This window comes from Argiope bruennichi, chromosome 4 (genome assembly GCF_947563725.1).
Source record: "Argiope bruennichi chromosome 4, qqArgBrue1.1, whole genome shotgun sequence".
NCBI lineage: Eukaryota > Metazoa > Arthropoda > Arachnida > Araneae > Araneidae > Argiope > Argiope bruennichi.
Genome location: NC_079154.1, coordinates 37,847,560 through 37,871,804, shown reverse-complemented (window position 1 = coordinate 37,871,804; position 24,245 = coordinate 37,847,560). Strand labels below are relative to the sequence as shown.

At 27.8% G+C, this 24,245-nt stretch overlaps 1 protein-coding gene across 1 annotated transcript in view; it reads left to right on the top strand.

The window, feature by feature from the left end:
• Window positions 1–4,879: 4,879 nt before the first annotated feature.
• Window positions 4,880–24,245, top strand: part of LOC129966220 (homeobox protein prospero-like) — a 53,643-nt gene continuing 34,277 nt past the window's right edge. Inside the window, exons 1-6 of the mRNA XM_056080634.1 lie at window positions 4,880–4,987; window positions 6,748–6,838; window positions 8,552–8,751; window positions 16,193–17,717; window positions 20,720–20,969; window positions 23,553–23,687. Coding sequence (XP_055936609.1) covers window positions 4,895–4,987; window positions 6,748–6,838; window positions 8,552–8,751; window positions 16,193–17,717; window positions 20,720–20,969; window positions 23,553–23,687 — 2,294 coding nt within the window. The 5' untranslated portion in view covers window positions 4,880–4,894. The remainder of the gene's footprint in view (window positions 4,988–6,747; window positions 6,839–8,551; window positions 8,752–16,192; window positions 17,718–20,719; window positions 20,970–23,552; window positions 23,688–24,245) is intronic.

Here is a 24,245-nt window from a genome sequence, read left to right as displayed (position 1 = left end):
ATGATTAAATAGATTCTAAAACCTGAAATACATAACATGTTATAAATATTTTTTTTAGAAATTCATCACATTTTTTTTTATTTTTCAGAATCATTGTATTATAAATTGAATAGAAAATATATTATATTATTTTATAATATTCTCTAAGGAAATCGGGACGGTTTATTTTTAAAAATAGATTTCTAAAATTAATTCGCATAAAATAAAAGCTTTTATTTTTCTTCAAGTCTTAATATTTTTGCAAATATGGGTTCTAAACTACTTTTTCGTTTTCAGTAATCTACGACCCCCCTAGATCATCAAATCCGCATGTTAACAACATGAAAAAACTTTTAAGAATGTGATTTTACTTTAAAAAATTCATAGTTGAAACACCATTTGTTATTTTTTTATTAATTTTTTACACTTTCCAACAGTTCTCCGATTCTCTATATTTTGGCGATTTTCACCAATTAAATGTCGTTTGGGACCCCATGTGGTATGGTGATTCTCTATCCTCTTGATGCCTACTATCATCCCTCTGAATTTGTTGGTCACATTCAGCAACACCCTGTATACTGTGAGATTTGAATAAGATTTCTAACATGTCAATCACAATCAAGGGAAACGCAGGGATCGTTTAGTGGAATTTATTTATATCGGCAATATTTTATCCCTTCACTCGGAGTGTGGGAACGTGTTGATCTTTAGCCGATTCAGCAATTTTACAAAGCATCTATTGAATTAATCAGATAGAAAGAATGGAATGGGATCAGGGAATAAGAGAATATTTTAGAATGAAATTAATATGGGCTAAATTGAGCTAAAAATTAAGAAATTAATTAAGTTTAAATTGTATTTTAAAATATTATTACTCTCTCTCTCTCACACACACACACACGCGCGCGCGCGCACGCACACACACACACACACACACACACACACACATATATATATATATATATATATATATATAGATATAGATATGTCCTCACACAAGCTTTTTTTAGTGATTGCAATTTTATTTCCTTGCAATTTACACAGTAATCTTGCATTTATTATTTATATAGTATATATTGCATTTATACTTTTCATTAATTTTTAGTTTTAGACTCAAGTGCATTGCTACAATATTAAATACATATTTTTCGCTAACATTATGGATGTTGTACAATCAAAAGTAAATTGACATAAAATAAAAAGAAAATTAATGAATCAAGTTTAAAGATATACCACGTTACAATAATATAAGCTAGAAGATGGATTTTTATTTAATTGTTTCTATTTTATTAAAAACCTTTTCATCTGGATATTTATTTCAAAATGTGCCAATGGTATTTGCTTTATAGTTTGCCTATCTAGAATCTTCATATCCTCAATAGAACAGCATTATCTTGCATGCAGTATCTGTTTTGTGACATTACGAATTAGTTTCAAACTAATTCATTTAAGAGCTTTAAGAACATTCAATTAAAATAATCCAAGTTTTCCGAATAACATTGTTAGACCAAACTCTAGCCTTTATCAGAGTACCACCAGTGCAATTTTATCCAAAATTATTAAACATCTTCTCATTCATTGTCTTGTCTCTTATAAATAAATTAGTTAATCATAAACTTGGCATATCTGCGAAATTCTTGGATCAGCTTTCTGTAATTTGCTAACAATTTTACCAGTTTAATGCAGCGGAATCCCAAATGAGTAGATAAGTCCATTAAAAGTCCCTTTAACCACATGATTTATCTACGAGGAAATCACATATCATCAGATATAATTATTTCTACCTCCGTTTGCAGAGATTCCAATTATTGATTCGCAGTGGTTAAATCAGGAGAATGTTCGCAATGTTTGGATTGATTAGTTCATATATCTGTGACTTGGTATTAATGAAAATCTTGGCCAACTTAGTATCCCAGTTTGTCTTAGGTGGATATACATATACGCATATACTGAAAATTTAATAATAGAAAGAATATTCTTTTAATACTTATTATAAGCATATTGATGATTGTCTATGTGAATAAATTGGGATACTTTGCTGATATTGATTTCTGAATAGGAATTTAAATATAGTATGGCAGTTTTTCTTTTTGAAAGAAATTTTTAAGTTAAGAAAATAAAAATAATGCAAACACTTTGGCTTATATTTAAAATGAAATTCATTAACGTTCTGCTGTTTCTCTGAAAAGAAAAGATTGCCTTAAGTCTTACATTTTTTTATTTTCTTCTGAAGATTGCTTTTCAAATTACAAAAAGAACACAATTGCACAGTTTGAAAGTAATTTTTTTTTTATTATAATGTACAGACAAATACTTTTCTGAAACAATTAGATGTAATTCTAATGGAAAGTTGCACAGTTTCAACAATCCTCTCTAGATAATAACAAAAATATTTCTTCGTAATAAATAAAAGGAATAATATACTTTTCCTCGATATTCTTCTGTAAAAACCAACAGTTATGATGAAACTTTCAATTTTAATTCTTTTATCTTAGAGATAATTTTTTATATTTGTGTAATGATTTATTAATTAGAATAAAATAAAACAATTTTTAAAAGAATTACCCATGTATATTATAGTACTTTGTTTGTTTTAAAAGTAATTGTGTGCCCTCACTATTGTCGTATATAAGAAACATTTATATAAAAGATCAGAAATTAAGAATATAAGAGTGGGATTTGGTATATAAAATATTTGTTTTCAATTTTAGGATGAAATGAGAAGTTAGTGGAGACCCCATCAATTAGGTTTTTTTTAGTTGTCCAGTCAATCCTTCTGCCTCATTAGACTTCACTCATTAGTCTATAGATTATTTGGGAGTTTAATATATTAATAATAATAGAGTACAGACTTTATACAGGAGTAGGATACTTTATTATTGGCAACTTATCATGCATTATGAGGGAATTAGGGAATTACTTTTATTAATCTCGTTATTAATAATAGTTCGCCATTATTAATCTTCATCAAACGTAATATGTTGTGTTTTTCTAACAAAATGCTGTGCTAAAAATATAGAAATAATGTATTTATACCATTACTTTTCATAAGAGAAAGTTTTTGTATTTCAATAAAATTGTTTTGAAATAACAGCAACGATTCTTTAAAAAAATATTTATCCTAACAATATATTGCTTGCAATTTTGGCACAAACTCATAAATTTGATTTATTTAATTTCATTTTTTAAAACAAAATTGCAAAATTAAACAGAAAACTATCAACATTTTGTTTATCACCATACCATTGTATATGATTAATTATACAAAATATCTATAATAAACAGAGCGTTCGAGTTCTAATAGAAAATTTGATATTTTTTCCTATATTTCCATAGCTTATTGGATCATGCTGGTTATATTGACATAATAAAAGCTGAAAAATGCTCCTAAAAAGTTACTGATGTTTATATGATTCGATTTTATACACAGTTAATATTCGCACTTTTTAATATATCAAGGATTACAATCCAAACATATTCGTAAAGTTTTACTCCCTGGCATATTGATTAAATTATTGTTTTTCAGCAAGACTAATTATGAGACTATTTTAATTATCCGACATCTATCTTACTATACAGAATGACTTCATTTCAAGCCTTAAATGTAAGGAAACACAATAGATGATCTTCTATCTTATTAAATAAAATTAAGAAAAGTTTCGGCACTTTTCTTAAAAAAATAATTTCTGTTCAAAATTACTAAACTAATGAACTAAGGGCCATAACACCTTTCGTTGTTTTGAAATTTATTCATATGCATAGTGTGAAAGTTAAAGGAAATAACTTTCTTAAAAAAAGAATGGCGAGAAAAATAGCCAATAGAAATGATTCTAAAGCATGACTGGTAAATAATTACAATGAATGGGCAGAAAATATATTAAACAAAATTTCATTAATGGTAACAATAATGCTAAAAATACTCATACAGAAATGAATGATAGTACAAAATTCACAAAATAATCTTATATTGAACGATATTAGATATAACATTTTCTATGAGCTGCATTTTCAACATTTCAATTGCCTTTGTACATAACATTGAATATATAGATACATAAACATACATATAAATTTCTTCCTAAAAATACCTATTTGATTTTGCTTGATTTCATTATTTCATATCATCTTTATCACTTAAATTTAGCAATATTATCACTGGATAATAATCTTACTAAACTAATTGAACATAATCCTCTTCAGTTTGCACTTTTCGTCTTTCTTCTTCTTCACAAAATTACTACATATTATTAAATCCTTATTTTATAAGACTTGGATGGGATTAGCATTATATTTTCTAAACAGGAAGTATTATCTAATTAGGTGAGATAACTTCATCGATCAGAGGAATATGAACCTCTTTGTTATTTCTAATAAATATGTTATGTTTCTTAACAGATCTGCAAATATACAGTCATTATTTATAACAAATATTCCATAATGTGCGATCAATCAGGGAAATTTTTCCCTCTATTCATGTCTTATTAGTAGACATTTTCAACGTTTTCCCAGTTTCTAATTAGACATGGAAATCTTTAAGCATTTTTGAAATGTTTCATTGTGACTATGATAACTTTCTTTTTCACTATATCATTGTGCCTTAAGAGTGAAAAATGTTGAGTATTTGATGCTGATAGGTTCTAAAGTCTTCACAGAAAGGTATTCAGTCAGTAGAAGAAGTTTACGAAAAAAAAAGAGGTCTTCTTCATTTCATTAGTTTTGCCTCGAAAGCTATCATCATAATATAACTGATTTTCTAATTTTTTTCCTTACGAATTTATTTTATTACAAGTAACAAGTTATTAAATAATTATTTTTCAACACTTCTTTCTTTTCTTCCTAAAGTACAACAGGTGCTATATTGTTTGGATTGGACACGAAACAGAGCTTGGCAGAGCCACCAGCATCGCCAGCATCTATGGCTTGGAAAAGTCCAGAAATGACTCAGTCGTTTGAACAAGCTTATAACAGTCAGCAAACATCTACGCAACCGTCAACGGATAATCAAACAGTAAGAACAAACTATTGAAATATTTTTGCTTCATTCTCAATGAGAAGTAGATATAATTTTTGAAACGATATTCTAAATTCTGATATATATGTATAGTATTTTTATGAAAATCGTATATAGCGGTTATATAGCAAAAAATGACGCTTTATTTTATAGTAAAATACGGAATAAAGATGCAAAAAGGAGGTGCACGCAAAGAACAACATTTTTAGAATTTAATAACTTGTAGACAGAAAGTGATTCGGTAAATAAGTGATAAATTTCAAAAAGCAATCACCCAACAGCGCTTGGCATTACCGACTCAAAAAGCTATCAACACAAAAAAGAGAGAATAAACTCCTCTTCCGAATGACTAGTCTTTTGTAGTTCTCCAATAGAACGTGATGTCACAGAAATTTCTGTAAGAATTCCCAGATCTTGGTGCCTAATTGATATAAGGTCATAATTCTTGTATTTTCTAGTGCCTTTATTTTTGTTACAGAAGTTACCAAATTTGTCATCTGGAACAAGATTCATTGACCAGCATCCCCTCTGCTCAAATTAAGGATATTTGTAAATATCTCTTTTATTACAATGAAGCTAAGAATGCAATGAAACAATTTATAGATTCGAACAATATTTTATATGCATCATAAAGTGAATTATAATTTTTTTTCTGTAAATTGAAGATATATGAAAATTTGATTAGTATATCGTATGATTTTTCCCGCGTATACTTAATTAATAAAAGTACCTAAAATATAGATGAAAAATATGAAAATTAATTTAATTAATGGCAGCCTTTAGCTTACTGCAACATCAAATGAAAGGAAAAAAAATAATCTTGCCTGTTCTAAAAATAGGTAAAATGTAAAATATGTAAATTTGTCGTATAGAATATAAAATACAAAAAAGAGGTAACAGAATGCAAAGGTTTGTAAAATACAGAAATAGTTTTTCATAAAAGTAATTATGTGGAGTTGTAGCAATTTAAAAAGTTAAAAACAAAAGATAGCAAAAAAAAAAAAAGAATTAATTTTATAAGGAAACTTTAAATAACAAGTTTACAAAAATTACTATTATGTATTTTTGTTGGCCATTTAGAGTCTATTTAATTACATTTCTCCTATTTTTTAAATATTAAAGCACGTGGTAAATAATAATTTTATAAAATTTTAGTTCATTTATAATAATGAAAAATTCCGATGGATTTCAATCCAAATAAAAAGAAGCACGATTCGAAATGCCATAATTATGTATTAAAATAATATCTGGAATATTTCTTTATAATTTTTTAATAGCTTAAACAAAAAAGGACAAAATTAATTTAGAAAAATTAAATATTAAATGAAATTGGAATCCTTTATTATAACTGTTAGATTGAATATCCTTATTCTAAACAATCTTTCAGCATCTATATCTAAATATAAGTTGCAGAAATTGTAATCTAACGGTTGTTTTGAACGCAGTTGAAGGATTTCCTAAATGCTTCGACCGATTAATCTCAAAAATTGTATACCAAATGAAATTAAAATCCTTTATTATATTTCTTAAATTAACCACCATTATTTCATAGATACAATAAACATCCATATCTAAATATAAGTTGCAAAAATTGAAATCTAACTTTTGTTATTAAGCAACAGAAATAATTCTTAAATGTTTTGCAGAAATATAAGAAATTGAATAAAATATGAATTTATTGATTGCTCGCAGTTATTCTCTTTTTTAAAAATTAAGTTTAGCAAATTTTTACTGATTGGGATTTTGTTTTTTTCAAGGGTGTTCCAAGCCCTGCTCCTAGGAATCAGTCCCGTTCAAATAATGGTCAGAAACCTGCTGAATCTCTTCAATCAACAAATTCTCAAGATGGTAGGAAAATAAAATATACATTCAATGTTCTTAATAAAGTAAAGTTTATCCCTTCAGTATGTTTTATTGAAATTAAAAGTTTATGAATAAATAAGGATAAATCAATACCTTTTTAACTGAAATAATTGCAGTTAATTGAATTAGAAATAATCGCCATTAAGGCAATTAGAAATTAATTAATAATTAAAATGTAAAATTATCCTGAAAATTAAATTTAAAATGTGGTATTCATTTTAGTAACAATTTGGTAACAATTAAATTACGGTCTCACAGATCCAATTCTGTAGAATTTCCTCAAAATTTGGAATGAGAGAGTTTCTGTGTCACTGGATCCTTTGGAACTCATCCGCCTAATCCTAAAATAACTCTACATATAATTTTATGTCTCGGCTTATATTATCAGTTTAATTATTATTGTAAAATCTATCGCTTGTAAGATAAAATTAGAAATGCAGTATTGCAGATCACACTCCTTATATTCGAGTATATTAAAAGTTAGGAGAAATGCTTTCTAATATTTCCCTGAAATCACTTTTTGAAAGAATATTTCGATATTTATTCTTCCTTAATTATTATTTGATATGATGGTTTTGTTTATAAAGATATCGAAGAATAAGATAAGTATAATGTGAAATAATTTGTGAATGATGAATAATTAGCTTTTACAAATCATTTCTTTAGTTAATAAATAAAGGGCTTTATATAAATATGTGTGCATGAAAAATATATACTTTGTTTTCTGAATTATAGAATAGGTGTAATAAAATTAAAAAGTAATTTAAACTAACACAAAATACAAATTTTTGGGAATTACTAAATAATCATTCATATTTCACGGCGTATGTATTGATATTTGTTTTAATCAGTTCCTTCTATGCTTGTATCCGCATTTCGAAAATTCATTAAAATAATTAACAAAATAGTTTCATATATTTAGATTTTTTTTCCAAAGCCTGAATTTTCTTCGTAAAGATGAGTTTTGTTTTAAAAATATTCTTTTTCTTTTTTTGTTGTTGTTTCATAATTGATTATTATTCTTTGTCAAACATGAAACAATGAAGTTATGCATTGTTTCTTCGTTTTTAATGTAAATATTTGAGCCAAAATGTATATTTGTAGTATGGATAATTTGATTCAATACATATTTTGAGTTGTTATATATACTACAGATTATATTATTCTCTTGTATTGCAAGCTAAATTTGTTTACCTAATTAATTATATTAGAAAAACATACTCCATTTTATAAGAATCATAATCATTATATTAGAAGCAGATACTTGGTAATAACGTAATAATTTTATATAATATATATCATTATATACTTAATAACATAATGTTATTTATGAATCATTTTATTAGATAATGATATTTTGAAAAAGTATTCATGTTATACAACAAGTTATAACATCATATGAGATATACACATCATTTCAATTTCCGATATAAATCAACACCTTTGCTAACAGGAGAACGTTTTGATCTCCTGTAATATTTTACATTCAGTTGCCATCTTAGACGTACGATGTTTTTTTTTTTGTTTTTTTTTTATTTTTCACAAGCAAATTATATTATATTTATAGAATATTCTTTGCAGTAGAGTACAGTGTATTAAAAAATAAATCACTCAAATATTTCTTAATTGACAATAAAATTAGGATGTTAGTTTTTTTTAAACACTCTCTTGAATTATTTCATTTACATTTATTTCTAGCTCCTCCAACTCCTCAAGCTAGAAGAATTCGTTCTGCGTCTTACGGAGGAAACAATTCGTCTAAAGCTTCAGAAGAACTTTTAGCGAGACTTAACGGCGGTTCTTCTTTGAGCCCGCTTGCAATGAATAATGTATTTTCAGAGATAGTAGCCACTACTTCGGTTGGTTCCCCTCAAACACCTGGAACGCCTAGAGATAAGGTAACTGTTTTGCTGGACTTTGGATTATGTCGGTCACTGAAATACATTGTTCAAACATAATACATTATTATTATTTAACAAGCCGCCTTTGGCGACCATCTGGCTCATCGAAATAAATGGTTGTTTAAATTTTCAATTAAATATTTTTTGTAACTTGATCTTGATAATTTCCTCTATAAGTATTTTTTTTTTTTAGAAAAAGTGTATTTTTACTTTTGGTCTAAGCTATTTTTATTTTTAAGCAATTTTATTACTTGAAGCTAAGAATTTTCATGATTTCTTTTCTTTCTAAAATATTTTAGATTTCTAAATATATATATAATTTTAGAAGTCTTATATTGTTCTGTTTATTGAGTTGTACATTTCCTTCATTTTTTGTTCTTTTATGCATCCAGTTATATCATAGGAAAGATCAGTAATATTTAACCCATAACTGGAGACATGAATTTTCTCAGAGACATGAAGTCATGGACAGAGACATGAAGTCAAAATTACTACGTTGTTTTTTTATTTTTTTATTTTTTGTAAACAGAAGTGGAAGTTATTTTGGAAACACAATGCATTCTGGAAAGGATATAGTTACCAAAAATATAAAAAAATATTAATATGAAAATATTAAATGTTGAAAAGATGTTATAGGAAAAAACTTAAACAACATTTAATGAGTATTTACTTAGTTTAGATATTATGGAATTACACTAATGCTAATAACTGTTAGAATTTAACAAAAAAAAAAAAAAAAAAAAGAAGAAAAAAATATTTTAAAATATTATTTTAAGAATTCTCTATTCGTTTCGCATTATTCAAATTAAAAACAGTTTCAGAGACAAGGAGTTAATGGCTCCTTAAATAACAACAAAAACTTATAAAAAGAATAATTCAGTTATATGCACGTGCTCATACTTAGACTTTTGCCAAAAATTGCTGAAAGAGCAGCTTGATGGTACTGAGGAGATGACTGTATTCAAGGACAAAATGCCATATGATAATCAGAGCTAATGAACAATGTGGAATCATTTTGACTCCCGTCTCCGGTTACGGGTTGAAAATGGAGAAACTTTAAATTTGTTCCCCTTTGCTTTATTTTGAAATCAAGTCTTAATTGTAAATACGGCAAGATTTTAAAAATTATTAAATCAAATTTTATGCTGATACTTACTCCTCGATCTTCAACAATGGAAAAGGCAGGATTAAATATTAGTTACAATAGAAATTATTTGTATTCTTCTTCGGAAAAAACATATAATTTTGCAAAATATGTGTATTTTTTTTAAAAAAAAAAGTCGACTAAAAAATACATGAAAACAAATGTGGCATCTTTGAACATATATAATATATTTTTTTTTATAATTTTAGAATAATATAAAAATGAATTTTTTGGCTTTCATATTTTCAGAAGCTATACGGAGAAAATCCCTGAGACGACAACACATTTTTTTATCAACTAAAATTTCAAGAAGATCACTCCAAGATGCACATTATCCCCTTCCAGCGTACCACATTTCATAGCAGGTCAAACGTCCTGTCGAGAACCAATGCTTACACAAATACATTTATATTTATTATTAGCAGAGAAGAGTCTATTTTATTTTACTACTAGCCGCCTTTGGCGACCAGCCGGTTCGCCAATCTTAACGTTCGTCAAAATTTTAATAATTAAATATTTTATGCAATTCTAACTTTAATAGATTCTTCAGCAAAATATTTTAAAACTTCAAATTTTGATAGTCATATAATTTACTCATAATATTATAAAGGCCTTCAGTCATAACGTGATATGTATCTCTCTAATTTTCTGTTACCCCTCGTAGAATTTATGCTTTAAATTAAAGTGTAAAGGATTAATCTGCAATTAATATAATAATATTTTTTACTGAAACAAAGCATTTTTTTAATAATATGATTACTGATAATAGAGTCACTGAGCATTTAAACTTTATAGGCACTAAAGAATATATTTCTTAATTTATGTAATATCTCAAGAATTTGTCAACAAAATTTTCTCAGATTCATCATGAACGGATCGATTCATTAACAATGTTTCATTTTAAATGCATCAAACACTAAGAAAATAAAATGAGTCGTTTAAAATAATCGGCCGAAAACAGGTTTAAAAAAACTACTTAAAAAACGATGTACTTAAAACTATAAGCATATATAAAAAAAATATATAACTAACATAAATACAATTTAATTACAAAAGCATGCAACTAACCTAAAAATAATTTAAATCATTGAAAACAGGTTAAAAAAAACTACTTAAAAAACGATGTACTTAAAACTATAAGCATATATAAAAAATATATATAACTAACATAAATACAATTTAATTACAAAAGCATGCAACTAACCTAAAAATAATTTAAATCATTGAAAACAGGTTAAAAAAAACTACTTAAAAAACGATGTACTTAAAACTATAAGCATATATAAAAAATATATAACTAACATAAATACAATTTAATTACAAAAGCATGCAACTAACCTAAAAATAATTTAAATGATTGAAAACAGGTTAAAAAAACTACTTAAAAAACGATGTACTTAAAACTATAAGCATATACAAAAAATATATAACTAACATAAATACAATTTACTTACAAAAGCATACAACTAACCTAAAAGTAATTTAAATCGTCCGTTGATAATGGTTGCCATGCCAACAATCAGAACACAGTGCGCATGCGTGAATTTTCTTCGCCTTTTACGGTAACGCAAATGCGTGAATTTTTCTACGCCAGTTGGGGTAACGCTATGCAGATTATACATTTTTAATTTCCTTTATTCTGTGTTATTTTAATTCAAAAGTACTTCAGAATGAATCTGAAACATGGATTAATTAACAATGTTTAATTTGAAATGCATAAAACATTAAGAAAATAAACAGAATCGTTTGAAATAATCCGCCGAAAAATCTTAACCCTAGCCTCATTACTGTTGGGAGAAAAAAAGAACTAAAGCCTAAATCATTTGGCGTTGGGGAAAATGGAAGATTATTTTGGCGAAAAAGTTGGCGATGGGGAAAATGGAAATTTTTTTTGGCGGGAAAGTTAGTTTTTAATTAGTAATTAAAATTCTAACTAAAATTTCAAAAAAAGGGACCCCAGGTGCACATTCCCGACCTCTAAGGTATACATGTACCAAATTTGGTAGCTGTATGTCAAATGACCTGGCCTGTAGAGCGCCAACACACACACACACACACACACACACACACACACACACACACACACACACACACACACACACACACACACACACATTGAGCTTTATTATAAGTATAGATAATAAATACAGAACAGTAAACTTTCTATAATACGTAATTTTTATAGCACTGTGTATTGAATGTAACATTCATTCCACAATATGGTATTTTGATATCACATAGTTCTGCAAAGTGTGATACCATACAGTACCACATAGTACAATTTATTATACTTGATCATTCTTTAAATCGAAAATTTTTCCCATTTTATGCATCTGATAGCAAAATATTTTAGATCTGCTATAAAATGCAAAATCATTACGTTATCTTGGAATATCATTACCGTCGTTTCATCATTACATTACCATGGGACATCATTACTATCCATTTATCATTGTGTTACCATGGTACATCATTACCATCGTCACATCATTATGTTACCATGGAAAATCGTTACCATTTCGTTGTTGTTATGTTAGGTATACTATGGAGCTAACTGAATACCATAAAACATGTTGAATATCTCAAAATGATTTTCCTGCAATGTTAAACTAAAACTGAATTTTTATTTAATCAAATGTTACAGTGTATTTATTAAGATTATTTATTGCTTATATTATATTATTTATTTCCTTATGACTTTTTTACTACTAATTCTAAGTAATACACAAATATAATATATATAACCCAATCAATCAACAAATATAACTTAATCAATCCTTCCACAGCACATTGTTTTCATAACTCAGTACTCGTAGCAAAACAACTCCTTTACATTCCATTTTCTTAGATACTATTGTATCGCATAGACATTTCATAAAGAGGAGTTAACAACTAAATGCTTTCATACTGTTAAATATGTTAGTTTGGATACAATCAAAAATGGTGTGTGTATATATCTAATAGACTTAACTGCAAGTATTTGTTAAAAAAAAACTTCGGGGTTTTTTTTGCTTGTATATTTTGATAGTTAATCCAAAATTTGATGAAATTATTTACCAGCTGTGATTTAAAAATGGTTGCATGCACCATTATGGAATAAATTGTAATTCCTATATTCCATATTTATATAAAAATATGTAAATACATATATAGTTATTGAGGTTCTAGATACTTACCATTCATTAGTTTACCATTAAAATAAATTATAAACTACTATGGTTACAGTAACGAAAGAAGTCTTTGAATAATTTATTTGTAAATATTAATTTTATAAATTAAGACTGAAGAGTTTTATTTATTTAACTTATTTTAGAAATCGAAGGCTCAGTAAAGATATCCAAGCGATCAATGGAAAGCGCTGGTATTCGTTTTTCACAATTTGAATTCCGTTATTCTTTTAATTGTAATCATCTCGATTCAACAATCCAGCAATATATTTGGTCGGTTTGCTTTGTAGTGAAATATTCAAGCAATTAAAAAATATATAATTTCTTTCTTTAAATCTGATCTTCTAAAACTTAAACAAAAATATGAGACTTGCACAATAAAACGAACGTTTACGTCATTTCTGTTGTAATTTAGCCGTCATTTCTGTTGTAATAACTGTATTTCATTTTTATTGCTGGGCTGATTGCTTTGTAGAATCATTTTGTTTAAGAATTACTACGGAATATCACTATTTATATTATATGTTTTTTTATTATAATACTCGATATTTGATATTCACTCATATAATCCTCAGCTTAACAGATTTTTAAATAATTAATGAAATAAGCACAAAAATCTATAAATATCTCATCGACAAAACAAGCACACACATATACACGCACGCACGCACACACGCAAACTCACGCACGCATGCACCATTCATTATCATTACAAAAGCAGTATATTCTTTTAACATTTCCTGAATTTCTTAACAATAATTCATTTTGTTTGTAAAAGCAAAAAACTTAATTTCTTGAAGCCGTCAGCTTTTATTGTAGAATGAACCTTGTTATACATAATTGATAAAAATTATTTTTAATAAGAGGGAAAAAAACTGCACTTTAAAGACCGAAGATAATAAACAATTTAACTAACAATTTGCAATATATAATGGAACTCCTTATCAATATGGTTTGTTGACAACATTATTGAATGCTTATTAGAAACAATAGAAATTTGATCATGTAAGATTTAGATGTCCTTTAAAGCTGTAACTGTTTGCGATACGCCATCATCTGTTCGTTAAGATCAACAACCATGAAGAAAAAGTAGTAACTTTCCAATTTTGTATCATTCACGACAAAGTGCAATAGATCTGATGATTGTGAGGCTTGATAGAATGTCGAATCTCTAATTGGTTTGTAATAAGGAAATAAAGTTTAACATTTTCCACAGAACAAGTATTTATCTATCCATTTACGAATATCATCACATGGGAGATGCGAATATTTTCGTAGATCTTATGTATTCTGGGCCATTTAGAAACAAAGATGAAGAATTTACTGTATTTGATCTCTGTTTGAGCTATTATATCCATAATATTGATTTTGAGGTATATTCGACAAATAGCTTTCATAATTCATTTCATCAGTGCTCACTTTCAGTTGCACGTGTGGCTCAATTGCGATAATCGATCGATTCTTTATTAACGTTGGACGATTTTAACATTATGAAGAAAATAACTGCAAGCATTTAACAGAGCCTTTAAAGAGGAGACTACAGTACAATATACGATGCCTAATTGTCCAATATATGACTCGATATCGATGAAAAATCCAATTTGTTACATTATATGTTGTCAAATAATAACCGTCAGCTGGATATGCCTTTCCCTCTATAAGGCAAACCGCTTAGATCAGATCTTAACATTTTCGCACTTTTTTCTTCACAAAAATGTACCTACCAAGAATTCTGCACATCTGCAACATCCCGACCATTATTTTTGGAATTAGGTGAAAGGACTAACATCCACCTTGACATAGCTATTAAAGCAATTAGACATGTATTTGCAGAAAAACTCACCTATGTTTCCTTCAAGTTTTTCAACTTTTGTTTATCCAATGTTAGAGCATTTTTTAAGATCAATTTCACTTTATACTACAAACTACAGGCGCCATTTTCTTGGTCAATTCATTTTTCCACTCTGCATAGCGCTATCTTGCAGATATTTGTAAATCAATTTTACAAAGAAAAGAGCAATAGAAAAAGTGTTATTATTAGTTATGTATTTTAAAGCATTACGTTTTTTTTTTTTTTTTTGTACATTCGAAATTCTTCAGGACCGCTGTATATAATGTAACTAATTATTTGGAAACAGTTAATTTTCTGAAAATAAATTCTCTAGAACAATTTAACCGTCTAATATATATCCTCAATAAATAAATTAAAATAAAGTTCAATATAAGTAGTCGATTAAAAATATTATTTTTTAATTATAAAAAATAAAAATAAAGAAAATAAAAAAGAAATTGAAAATTCGCCTTGAGTGAGGAAGGAATACAAATTCCGATGTTGCTATATATATATATATATATATATGGATTTCAGATTTTAAGTTTTGAATTTGTTATTATTTTTATATGCATATTAATTATTTACAAAGAAAATTATTCAAAATCGAGTGTTCCAGAATTCGAAAACATTTAGAGAACTAAATTCTGTGTCGGATACAATAAAATATTGCATAAAAATGCCTCAATAACTTAATAGTAATTAAGAAATAATATCGAAAAAGCGAATTTAAATTGCACTTCTAACAAACATGCTAATAAGAAAACAGTTATCGAGACATTTTGTAATTAATGTTTAATAAGCGGATCTTAGATTTCTAGTTTATTCATTATAATTACTAGTTACAGTTAAATATGAAATTGGCAAATATTCTTATTTTATTAATAATGGAAGACTTTTGATAGCTCAGAAACTGTAATATTTTTATTCATTACAACATTGATGCTGATCCTTTAAGAATGTTGAATGCTAATGAAGAAAAGAAGAAAAAATATCTGAAAACTCATTAGAAAGTGCCTATGTTTCGAAACTGAAATTGCAGTGCTTTTTTTAAAAAAATAAAGAACATAATACTTCAAAGAAGCATTCAATTTTATCACGTTTATTTATAATTTTCGATATTTATTGTTTCAAAAATATTTATCGATCATATTATTATATTAAATACGAAAATATCAGAGAATATAAAAAAGAATTTTATAATTATTGTATTTTTTAATTTTAGAGCAATAAAAAACATTTATATAATTAAATTTCCTTTTTTATATTATAATTATAATTTGTTCTTTCTCTCAGGTTGGTGGAGATTCCTCCGATACCCAAAGTGAAGCAGAGAGCATTAAATCTGTAAGACTGCGTAGGAAACTTCCTAATTTGCCTGCTGATCAGTGTTCATCCCCCAGTCCAACAAGGAAAACTCTAGATCATGGTAAAAACGGTTTCAGTGATGGTTCAGATTTTACTGATTCCAAAAGCTCAACTCCTGTACCACAGCTTACTCCAGTTCCTGCACAGACTGTTACTACAAGTGTTGTGTCTTCACTTGAGACTTCAAAACAGTATTCTCCAGCATCCGCTCTTGGAACCCCGTCTACAACATCGGGAAGTACCAGTGTATCTCCTCTTCTAGGAAGGAAAGCAAATATTTCTAGGACGCCAAGTCCTGGAAGTGATGCTTCTGGCTCTAAATTGCCCCAATATATGCAAAATCTTAAGCAGCAGCTGCGGGATGAACTGAAAGCTGTTACTGAAGAAAGAAAAGTGATGCTGGAACAGCGTGGGAAAACGACAGGAGAAGGTGAACGTTCAGTTACCCCTCAACCACCTGTTTCAGTTCATCAGAAAACAACAGAACCAAAGGAAGAAAGTTTCAATTCAACTGTTTCAAAATCTTTGGCTACATATCAAGCACAACAGGCCGCTTTAATGAAGCAAATACAATCTCAAAGTACTTCCCAAGCTCAGACGAAAGCCCAGACGCAGGTGCAAACATCTTCGGCGATTAGTTATCAGGTACAATCCAAGCCAATACAGCAGATACAGATGCATTCGCATCAAGGTCAAACTGTAGTATTATCGCCATACCGTTCGCATTCTCAAACTTCTTTGTCTAGTCAGGCTCATACTCCATCTCAAAGCCAGCCGCATACACCATATCAGAGTCAACCTCAAATGCTTCAATATCAAAACCAGCCTCAAATGATCCAGTACCAAACTCAACCGCAAACTCCATATAGGGCACAGACTCCATCATCTCAGTATGGAAGTCAAGATCTGTCATCGCAACAGGGAATGTCCGAATCAGGAATGAAGACTCCTCTTGCTGCAAGAACTTCACTCCCAGATGCTATTCCCAAATATCCTGGCACGCGCCGACCCTCTGACGATGATATCACTATAATGACCACAGCCACGACAACTGTGGTATCAGCCTCAGAGCAATGGAACGATACTTCGAAGCGTCATCGTCAAACCCCAACGACAACGATTGCTCCGTCAGCTATTATAGGGTCCAGCGTGGAATCGTTGCGGCGACTGCAGCCGAAAATGTCTCCCCAGCCTTCTCCTAAGAAGGGACGGCGCAGACACACCAGCGAGATCACGGTGCCCCCTTTTGCTCAGATTGAACAAGCCATGCATTACCAAACAATGAGGCATCATCACCAACAGCAACAACAACAGCAATATCAACAGCAGCAGTTACAACAGCAACAACAAATTCAACACCAGCAATATCAACAACAGCAATTACAGCAACAACAACTTCAACAAGCCTCTCAGTACCTACAGTATTATCAGAAAGCTCCCCTACAACAGCAAGGTAATTATTGCAAGTATTTAATTATAACAGTTGAATCTTTTAAACAAATTATTAAAATAATTTTATACAAGTGTGAATTATAATTGTGAATTAGGAATAGTGAATGCATTGCAATGCAACTAAATGCGATTAAACTGTATGTAGAAGGCACAGTAAAAAAAGATTCGGCATTTTGTCCTGAAGAGATGTTAAATTTAAAAATTAACGTTCTTATATAATAAAAAAAGGCGTTTCTTTATGCATAAAAATACTATGCATTATGTTTAAAGATAAATAATAGATTGGATTTACAAAGTATTTGCTTAATGATAGATAATTTTTATTAGTATAAGAAAAGTTTTCTTGTAAAACATTCCTTTGGCTATACTGAAAGCGAGTTTCATAAACGTATTTCAAATTTCAAGGCAATAGGAAAATTGCATTTACATATTTAACTGTCTTTATTTAAAATAAATGAAAAACTTTCTGATGAAAATAAAATTTAAATTCACTGAAATTTGAAGAAATCTGTAAGTTAATCTGTTCGTTAACTTATTCACTATTTAAAAATAACTATATTTCGACATTTAAAATAATCTTATTTTAACACAATATATGGGAGCATTCATGCATAAATTGTGTTTTGTTTCCCTCGTTTTTTTAAATAATTTTTATATATCAATTTTTACCTGATGAAAATACTTAACTTATTTTATATTTTTACATATTAAAGAAATATATGAATATATCTGAAATTTTTTTAGAATATTTTAAAACAATTTCTATCATATATTCAACATTTTTCAAAATTCGTTATTTTTCTGCTGGAAGGGTATCAATCATCACTAACCTGACAAGAATTGATGCCAGTATCAGTTTCCTACACTTGGCTACTATTACGTATGTTATTGCTAGTATTACTGGCACCAATATTTTAAAGTGACGATTACTGGTTCGTAAACATATAAGGAAACAATATTTAGCTACTATTTACAACAAATTAATAAATTTTCGTCAATATTTGGCGACAAAATAGCGTTTGGAGACGGAAGATGTCTGTATTTTAGCTTGACGAAAATTGATGTCATGCTATCTGAAGAGAGTCCAAGATTCTACCATTTTGAATACAGCTAAAGTTAGAGTATCCATTGAATGTCATAATTTTGATTGATTTCTGATCAAACAAAAAATGGTATTGTTTGTATAATCAAACATAAAAAAATGTGCTGATTGTATAATCAATATGACTATTAAAGAAATTGTTATTTAAATTTACATATTGAATGAATTTCTAGGAGTATTTATTTATAGTCTGATCATAATTTAAACATTTCTACTTCTCACTAATTGTAATTGGTTTTTCAATGTAAATGTTCACATATCATACAATTTCTTCCATGATTTAATTTCTTTGGAAATTTCAAATCCTTATTTGTAAAATTGCACAGAGCGAAAAAACATTGTCTAAATCAATTTATTAAACTCTTTTTTTTAACTGAAAAGTTTGTTAGTAAACAAATTCTATAAACATTAATATTAAATAACAATTTTTTAACTAACAATAACTCGGTTTTGCTGAACAATAATTGATTTGCTGAACTCTAAAAATAACTTGATTTTGCTGGATATTAATGAGTTTTTAAAAAGAAATAATTTAAAAAAGCATTGATTATTTTTTGAGTTTGTTTTACTTAAATAGAAATTCATTATATTTTTAATTTAATACCATAATATTCCTGGTACTTAAAAAACAATTCAGTCATTAATAATATTTCCTAAATATATCTTATTTAAATGACATCTTTATTTAAATTGACCATTGAAACTATATCTTTTGATTTAATCTTGTATAAAAAAATTATGTTTGGAAATAGATTTTTTTTGGAAAGTAATATTTAAAAAAATATACTTTAAATGTAAATATCAATTATACTGATAAATATTCAAAAATTTAAATACAACAAGTTAAAAATTGAAATATTCTATAGATATTTCGATGCGCTTAAATAATACATAATACACAAAACATCAAAAGAAGAAATATTTTTATACGCATAGAATTCAATTTTATCAGACTTAAATGGGAAGTCGGAAAACGGTGAATTGAATATTTTCAGATGTTTTATTGCTAATACAATATATACTTAACTTTTATTTCTGTTATTGAATGATTTCTCAGTTTCGTTGGATTTCAGATGTTTATTTTTTAGGATTATTAAAGACCAACAATAACTTTTTTTTTTAATATCGTTCGCCATCGAAAATTTATTTTTAATAACAAAAACAACAAGATATTGCTTTTTTAATGTAAAATATCTCATAAAATTAAAATAACATAAAACATAAGTTAACTGATAGAGCTCTAAGTTACCTTATGTTTCCATTATGATTTAAAATACTTTATTCAAATTCAAGACTCAACAAAGATAAAAAAAATAGATTTAGATTATTATTAATATATGAAAAAAAAAAACAAGTCTCACAATTGATTTCTACAGACGATTAAATATATTCAGTTTATATGAAAAGATAAGATTTATATCCTTTGCTTTAGATGACCTAATTATCAAACAATATTTTAAAACTAAAATTATTATTATTAATATATGAAAAAAAAACAAGTCTCACAATTGATTTCTACAGACGATTAAATATATTCAGTTTATTTGAAAATGTAGGATTTATATCTTTTGCTTTAAATAAACTAATTATCAAACAATATTTTAAAACTAAAATAAAATTGAGATTCAAATATAATTCTTGATTAAAATATCTCAACAGTAAAAGAAAACATATTTCAAAGATATTTTTCATGCGCTTATATCGCGCATCATTGAAAAGAAATTATCCAAAGCATAAAATCCAATCCCATCTTACCTGTATTTTAGCAATCGGTTAACGATATTCTGTTGAAATTTTGTTGACGAAGTTCAACAGCAGCATGCAAACTGCTCTCTCTTCAGCTGCGTGTTATTGATTCTTTGCATTTAAATCTGAGAAGCACATGGGTTTTCCCCCCTCAGGCTACAGATCGATGGACTTCCCCTCCATTGACAGCCACGTGAGGGCAACTGATCTGCTCAGGTCTAGTGCTAATCGCTACGGTGGCAGCTTGGGAAGTGGTCTCAGCAACACCGAGGCCCTCTACCAGAGCCGTAGAGCCTTGAGTAACAAGATACAGGATTATTTGCAAGAAAACAGGATGGTGGAACAACAGCAAAGAGCCGTAGGTTCGGATGCTTATTTCCAGACACTCAACAATGAAATTAACAGGTAAGGAAGGTGTGGTTTTGCTCACCATTGTGAAGTCTTCTGGTAAAGGGTTGATGTAAAATATTTCTAAGTTCCTCTTTCTAACTTCCCTTTAATTCATATTTTTTATGCTTTAGTTTTTTAATGTTTAATATGTATTAAGTTTGTATTTTTTTAAATCGTTGAATATAGATAAATATATATTTGTACATCAGGACACATTCTTTTTACATCATATTTTCCAAAAATATATGTTAATTTGGAATTGATGAATTGCAAAGTTTTTGATTGCATATTCTGTCAGATTATGGAGTATTAATTAACAAGAATATATAAGAACACCATTTTCATTAGAAAAGCTCTATTACTACTTGATAAATAATTATAATAAATTATATTTTTGAGTTTAATTGCTTTGTTTTTATGCAGTGAAATTGAAAAATTAAAATATTTCTCTTTATTTCCTATTTTTTAATGCATTTTTGATGCTTTAGTTTTTTAATGTTTAATATGGTTTAATTTCAATTTTTTTAAATCATTGATTATATAAATAATTTTGTACCTCAAGGCACATTCTTTTTATATAATATATTCCAAAAAACATATGTTAACTTAAAATTACTGAATTGCAAAGTTTTTTATTACATGGGCTTCTGTCAGATTATGGGGTAGTAATTAATAAGAACTTATAAGAACATCATCTTCATTTCAAAACACTTTTCTAATGCTTGATAAATAATTATAATAAATAATATTTTTTAGTTTAATCTCTTTGCTATTATGCAGTAAAACTGAACTCATGATTTATTTTTAATAAGGAAATTATTATGCACATGAATTGAGAGGTTCTGGTTTAATTGATAATGATAAAGAAAAATGACAATTTCGTTTACTGCATTTTGTTATAAACTGGCAAGGATAAATAATGATAATAAATTATATTTTCGAGTTTAATCGCTTTGCTTTTATGCAGTGAAATTGAATTCATGATTTCTTTTTAATAAGGGAATCAAAATGAGCAATTGAAGAGGTCCTGGTTTAATTAATAATGATAAAAAAAAGGACAATTTCGATTACTGCATTTTGTAATAAATGTGAGAAGAAATAGGAAATTTTTAAGCATTTTAAAAATAAAGTACGTTACAGATCACTTCTCTGGAGATTTGGATTTTGGACTTAGGGTGAAACAAAGTTTGGCAAGTTGCCCAAAAAGTCGTTCACTCCTTAGTGGTTTTGTTTAACTGTAGAAATTTTTAAATTTAATTCTATTTTTATGAGAAAGACAAGTAACACAAAAATAGCCAAAATATGGATTTTTATTTTATTTCCTTATCTCATTCCATTTATCTTTGTACTGGTTATATCAGGATTCCTAAGTTTTAACTTAAATAGTTCGAATTTTTATTTAGAATGACAAATGAGGTGCATTCGAGAATGATGAGAGATTAATGTTTTTTTTTCACTTTTATAGTTTCCCTAATAATCTATTTAATTTAATTTATTAAAAGTTAGTTTAGTTTCATTTAATTAATTATTTCTTTAATAGTTTTAGTTATATCAGCCAACGATATCAGATGATTATTAACGTATTTTTTTAAAAGATTTCTATTATTACAATCTTGTATTAGTTTTGAAAAAAAAATAATTAAAAATCATCTTGATAATGAAATATTCTAGAAAGTTTTCTTTCCAAAATAAAAATAGTAAGCTTTATATGAACATCAATATGAACATCAATGTAATCAATGAGATATCTAGTATTACAGTTTTAAAACTTTTCAAACAAAGTTACAAATATTCAGTGCAACAATATGAGAACATTTTTTGTAATAACATTATTATTATTTTCTCATTGAGCGTTTTGAATTTTTTTTTCAATCTTCAATGTGGACTTAAGATAATTTTACATATTCCATAAAAGAACGTGGATAGCAAAAAAATAGATTCTCAACTCAGTTAATCTCACGTAAGGAGGCACCTCAGAAATGAGATGAGAAGCTTTCGATATTGCGGTTGATTCTTGGCACTGAACCCCACCATTCTGAAATGGTGGGGATCGACTACCTTCTATCAATGATGAGACGTACTTCCCTTGGGAAGTGTTATTCCGTGGCGGGTGATGGTCATTAGGACTCAACTAAAAGTTATCGACAGGGTTGCTGTAGCGATGGTGAGGTTTTTCAGTTTTATATTTGTACTTTCGGAAGGGTCGGAGTAGTTAGCTGGTGATTATAATCGGTGATCCGGTCATTCAGAATTTTTTGTGTTCCTTCGGGTAAGCAGGAGTTCCTAGTTATGATTCTCAAATCAGTTATTTCGGATTTTTAAATTTTAGAAATGTTCTCATTGCTGTTAAATTTTTATTGAAAAAAAAAAGAAGAACCATTACTCTTGTAAAATGTGCCAGTTAGCCCCAATCCTTAATGATTTATATCAATTGCATAAAATATTTTGATGAAGTGAATGTTGTAGATTATTATATGAGTATTCTAAGAATCCGTTGACGATTTCTTTCAGTATAACATATTTCAGAAATTTCAGTATTTATTTCGGTAAAAAAAAGGAATTTAGCAATAAAAGCGAGAATGATCTATTTCATTTCAGGCTGAGACGTTCTTCTGAAAACCTTTACAGAGACTCGATTTATGATAAACCAACATGGGGTGGCCCTGTTGTGCAAGCACCAACTCCAGTTCCAGAGATTCGAACGAGTCCCCAGACGACAGAGAGACGGAAGAGGTTTGTGTTGATTCTCAGTCATAAAAAAACACAATAAAACCGAAATAGGAATCTTGAAAGTAAAATGGTTCGCTACTGCTCTCTCTGTTTAAAATTAGTTTAGTTTAGAATAAATAAAGCTGATGCCAGATGGAGCAGTAAACTTTTAAATTAAAAAAAGAAACTATGAAAATTTTTCTTGAAAGTGATAAATTTCAAACTAGATTTAGTTCAATTCCCCAAATATCTTAAATGTTTATTTAATTTAAAAAACAAATTATTCTTTTTGTCAGATAATTAAGGATTTTTTAAATGAATTTAAAATTTTAATTTTAAGGTATTTAGGGAAAATACAAGATTGTATACGATTTTTTTTCTTATGAGTTTTAGAAATCCTTAGCATACATTTAAAGTAATATGCATTAAAACTGTGAAATCTATGATTGTGTAAACTTTAATGAATATAAATGAGAATTATAGAATTAAATTCTTAAAATTAAATAAAGAGAAAATCTCAAATTAATCGACGCTAAAATTTAAAAAATGAGAATTATGCATGATATACATAAGATGATCAGA